This window comes from Sceloporus undulatus, chromosome 2 (assembly GCF_019175285.1).
Source record: "Sceloporus undulatus isolate JIND9_A2432 ecotype Alabama chromosome 2, SceUnd_v1.1, whole genome shotgun sequence".
Taxonomy (NCBI): domain Eukaryota; kingdom Metazoa; phylum Chordata; class Lepidosauria; order Squamata; family Phrynosomatidae; genus Sceloporus; species Sceloporus undulatus.
In genome coordinates, this window is record NC_056523.1 from 199,047,373 (window position 1) to 199,052,634 (window position 5,262).

A 5,262-nucleotide genomic window follows, 5' to 3' on the forward strand; every position below is an offset into this window, starting at 1 on the left:
CAGCGCCGAATCCTGGAAAGAGCAGCAGCCCAGGGCGCAGGCAGTGAGGGGCTGCTGGCTCCACAGGCGGCGGGGGTGGCTGGCTGGTCTGTCTATTGGATCTGGGAGCGGAGGCAGTGGGGCTCCTTCCCTGTGTCTCTAGAGGCCCCCCCCGGGGAAAAGGGGGACTGGGGGGGTCTTTGGGGAGGAGGAAGAGGAAGAGGAGGAAGCTGTCAGAACGGAGGCGAAGGCGCACCATGATCATCCCCAGGAGCCTGGGAAGCGAAGCGGCTGAGAGGAGGAGGAGGATGAAGGTGGAGATGAAGACCCTCCTCTTCCTCGGCCAGTGGGCTCGCTCCATGCAATGGCACACAGAGGAGAGAGGGAGAGGAGAGGCCCCCTCTGTCTCCCTCTCTCTCTGCCACACAAACCCACACAGCAGCAGACACAAGGAGGAGGAGGAGGAGGAAGGCAGGGGAATCCCCACCTCGTCTCCCCAACTGGCAACCCTCAAGAGCGCCTTGGGAGGCGAGGAAAGGGGAAGGGGGCCAAGGGAGGCCTGGGGGGCTACTCACCGAACTGGCCATGCCTCTGGGGGGCTTCGGGGGGTCTCTCCGGCCTTCCCCGCCCCCAGCCCTTCAGCTCCAGCTCATGGAGAAGAGGAGGAGGAGGAGGAGGAGAGCCAAAGGGAGCCCATGGCGGACGCAGAGGGTTGCTCCTTTTCTCCCTTTGCCTCCTTCTTCCTCCTCTGGCTCGGGCTCTGGCTGGCTCCCTTCTTCTCCTCCTTTTTCTCCTTCTCCTTCTCCTTCTTCCCTCAGAGCATGCGCCTGGCTCTGGAGGGATATCAAATCTCTCTCTCTCTCTCGAGCAGCCCTCTCTCTCTCTCTCTCTGAGTCTTTCTCCTTTTCTCTCCTCTGCCTCTCCAAAGGCGCACAGAGAAAGGGAAACCAGAGAGAGAGAGAGAGAGAGAGAGAGCCACAGACACTGAGCAGGAGCAGGAGGCTGACACTCTCTCTACAGGAACGCAACCCACACACACACACACAGCCTCCCAAAGAAGGGAGGGAGGGAGGGGAAGGGAGAAAGAAAAGGAGGCTGAGCCTATTCTGAACCCACCGCCAGTCAGGAAGAAAGGGAGGGAGGAGGAGGGAAGGGAGGGAGGGAAGAAAGAAGGAGCCTCACGCACAGAAACGCAACCCATATACAGACACACAAGGCTTTACAGTTACAGGGGGCTGGGGCTTTGTGTGTGTGTGTGTGTGTATGAGAGGGGGTGTATTGTGAAGGGCAGTGAGGCTACGGAGGTGGGAAGGAAGGGTCTCTCTTTCCCCCTGACTCCCCTCCAGGGAAGGTCCTCCTCAGACCTGGCCATAAGAAGAGGATGAAAAGTGGAGGAATGTGTCACCCTCTTCCAGGAGAAGATGGGGCTTGGTTTGGTTTTTAGTCCCCCGGGGAAAGGCGGGGGAGGAAGGGGGAAAGGCGCTCTGGAGTTTCCCTCCTCCAGGGCTTTTTCCTTTTTTTTTTTTAAAAAATGATTATGTATGTCTATACTGTATATATATATATATATCTGTGTGTGTGTGTGTGTGTGTGTGTGTGAAAGAGAGAGAGGAGAAGGGACAGTTGAACGTTCAGTTGTTACCAATTTTACATATTTTAACGATATTAAAAAAGACAGGTCTACAAGAATGCTATTTAAATAGTTCTTTCTAAGTTATATGTTATATGTATGTATGTACACACCCACACAGAGACTGTATATATATATCCCCTACACACAGAGAGACTATTCTATATATATATATACATATATATATATACACACACACACTCACACACACACATAGACACAGACTCTCTCTCTCTCTATATATATACACACACACACACACACTGTATATATACTGTATATATACTGTATATGTAGATATATATTCCTTCCATACACACAGACTGTTATATTGATTATATATATATATATATATATATATATATATATATATCTCCCATCCACATACACAGACTGTTCAATATATATATATATATCCCCTATACACAGACATGTTCAAGAGAAATGTGTGTATAAGTACGAGTGTGTATATATATATATATATATATATATGAGAAAGTGGAAAGTGGAGACTAGTAGAATGTTCAGTTGTTACCAATTTTATATTTTAGCAATACTAAAAATGACTGGTCTACAAGAATGCTATTTAAATAGTTATTTTTAATTTTTATATATATATATATATATATTCCCTCCACATATATATTCTAGAGAGAGAGATAGAGAGAAACAGTGTGTGTGTGTGTGTGTGTTTATGAGAAAGTGGACAAGGAACAGTTGAATGTTTAGTTGTTACCAATCCATATTTTAGTGATATTAAAAATGACAGGTTTACAAGAATGCTATTTAAATAGCTATTTTAATTTATACACACATACACACACTCATGTAGACTGTTCAATATATATATATATTGATATATTGATATATAAATATAGATATACCCCCTCCACATATACATGTTCTATATAGAGAGAACAGTATATGAATATATACTATATGTGCATATGTTCAATATATATAGACACACATGCACATGCATGCTGTGTGTGTGTGTGTGTGTGTGTGTGTGTGTGTATACACACACATACAGTCGGCCCTTCTTATATACTGATTTTTTATACACAGATTCAAACATCCACGGTTTGAAAATGTTCAAAAAAAGTATAAATTTCAAATATCAAACCTTGATTTTCCATTTTTTTCCATTTCCATTTTGCTGTCAGTGATGGCGAACCTATGGCACGCATGCCAGAGGTGGCACTCAGAGCCCTCTCTGTGGGCACATGTGCCATCGCCCCAGCACAGTTTGCCAGAGTTTGTTACTAGAAAGCCAGAGGGACATGGCACTTGGCAATAAATAAGTGGGTTTTGGGTTGCAGTTTGGGCACTTGACCTCGAAAAGGTTCACCATCACTGTGCTATGTCATTATATTTAATGGGACTTGAGCACACATGGATTTTGTTATACACGGGTGATCTTGGAACCAAACCCCAGCGTATAACAAGGGTCCACCGTATACACACACACACACACACACACACATATATGTATACATTTTATTTCTACTCTGTTTCCCATATATATATATATATATATATATGTATGTATGTATGTATATGTATGTACGGATGTGTAGAGAGAGAAAGCAAGAGTGCTGATATATGTATGATGAGTATAGATATAGAACAGTAATGCAGGATCACTTGAGAAGGGAAATAAAGTAGAAATAAAATGTGCTGAGTAGAAAGAGGAAACACATTCTTAAATGTATGTCTTTGCTGAAATTAAGAGCCACGGAAGTGTTCTTTATTGAAATCTCCAGATCAGTATAAAATTAATGTTGCAATCACTGGAGAGTCAAGTTGTGGTAGTGATTTTACAAGGTGTCAGTCTAGAACTGGAAAAACCCAGGTTCAAATCCCACCCACCCCTGCCATGAAATCTGCAAAGTGACCTTGGACCAGTCACTGTTTCTTAGCCTTAATCTATTTCACTTTTTGTGAGGATTGGCAGGGTGGGGACACGGGTAGACAAATGTATGCTACCCCAGTTTAGGATCTGTAATATAAAAACCGGTGACTTGAGCTGAACTTTGGGAAAAAAGGGGGGGATGCAAAATAAGATAGAAAGATGTGTGAGAATTTTACATGCTCTATGAAAGTCTGCAATGTTTGACTTATTCCCCAAACCTGAAACTGGATTGTGGTTGCTGAGTGACAAGAAGCACTCTGTGCCTGCCCAGAGGTTTCTGGTATACATCCCTGCACTCTGTGAAAGCATAACATTGGGTCCTCAGCCAGTTCAGATTAAGGTCTGCTGGTTGTCATTCTAAAAAGCACTGAATGAGGCTGTTTACCTTTTGACCATGTTATGTCAAATCTCTCCAGTAAACCTTCTTAGGGCCACGTGCGGTGAAACAGCGGTCTCAAAATAGCAAATGCAGCTAATTCTTGAGTGTAATGGGTATAAACTGTATTAGAAACGTGATGCTCTTTAGCAATCAGCAAGTGTAATCCATATAAAGAGCGGTAATCTGGTTAAATTCTGAGGGACAGGAAACTACCCACTTCTTCTATCAAGATAGAAAGTCACGACCAGCTAATATCTGTGCTGTTGGGGGAGGTTAAGGTATGCAGGTGGGTTTTATTTTATGTTGTTATTATTTCAAGAAGGCTTATGTTTTCACGAAGGGGAGGAGGAATCAAGATGCCCTCCAATGATTAGCTAACACCAATTTGATTTCATTTTTTTAAATAAACTATCTAAAAGGAGCCCACAGTTTTACCACTGTAGAGATGAACCACATTTTTCTTTATTTTCCTTTACGCTAGCATGCTCCACTTAGTGCTAAGAATAAAGTAAATAAAAATTGCTGGCTTTTATGTTTTCAGCCAAAGAGGAAATAACACACTTCTCTGTTTTTGTAACTTCATATAACCTGAGATTAATTTTTGAAATGTTTTACACCAAGCACTGTCTAATCTGATTAAAACTGCATATTGCCTACCAGACCATTCCATTTTAAGATTATCCTAATCTGCAGATTATAGGTTTTCCCTATTGCCTAGATAACATTCGTGCCAATCCCCCTAGGTTTTCATGACTGAACATCCAGTTTAATGAAAAACTCAAAATTTTGGTGACTTTTGTGGCTTTTCATTTGGTGCCAGTAAAAATTATTAGCCTGCTGCTGTTTTTCATTTTTCTTCCAAATGGCAACACAACGTTTTATTTACAGCTTTCTGTGAAGTGTGTAGCACAAAGTTGAAAAAGAACCCTGCAAAGTGGGAGCTATTGGCCTGAAGAATACTGTCTGACAAAGAAGTAGGGGATATTGCTTAGCTTTTAGATTTTAATTCCACCCCTTTTCAGGAGTGATAAAGTACAAAATCATAGTGAACTCTTGGTATCAACAGGGTTTTCGTTCCAGGACCCGCAGTGGACACCAAAATCTGTGGATGCTCAAATCCCATTATGGCATGGTAAAATCGCATCCCTTATATAATAAAATTATATATACATACACACACATACACACACACACACATGCATACATACTATATATAAATCTGTGGATATGGAGGGCTGACTGTATATGTGCTTACTTACAAGGCTGGCCCTATAGTATTCATTGGGCCACATACCTCCTGTGAATTCAGCATATTTCTGTTAAGTTATGAAATTAATTAGAAACAAAATAAAAATATGC

At 42.4% G+C, this 5,262-nt stretch overlaps 1 protein-coding gene across 1 annotated transcript in view; it reads right to left on the reverse strand.

Annotated features, from left to right (window-relative positions):
* Positions 1 to 924, reverse strand: part of MLLT3 (MLLT3 super elongation complex subunit) — a 150,797-nt gene extending 149,873 nt beyond the window's left edge. The window contains exon 1 of the mRNA XM_042453412.1: positions 555 to 924. Within this exon, the coding sequence (XP_042309346.1) occupies positions 555 to 566 (12 nt within the window). The 5' untranslated portion in view covers positions 567 to 924. The remainder of the gene's footprint in view (positions 1 to 554) is intronic.
* Positions 925 to 5,262: the final 4,338 nt, after the last annotated feature.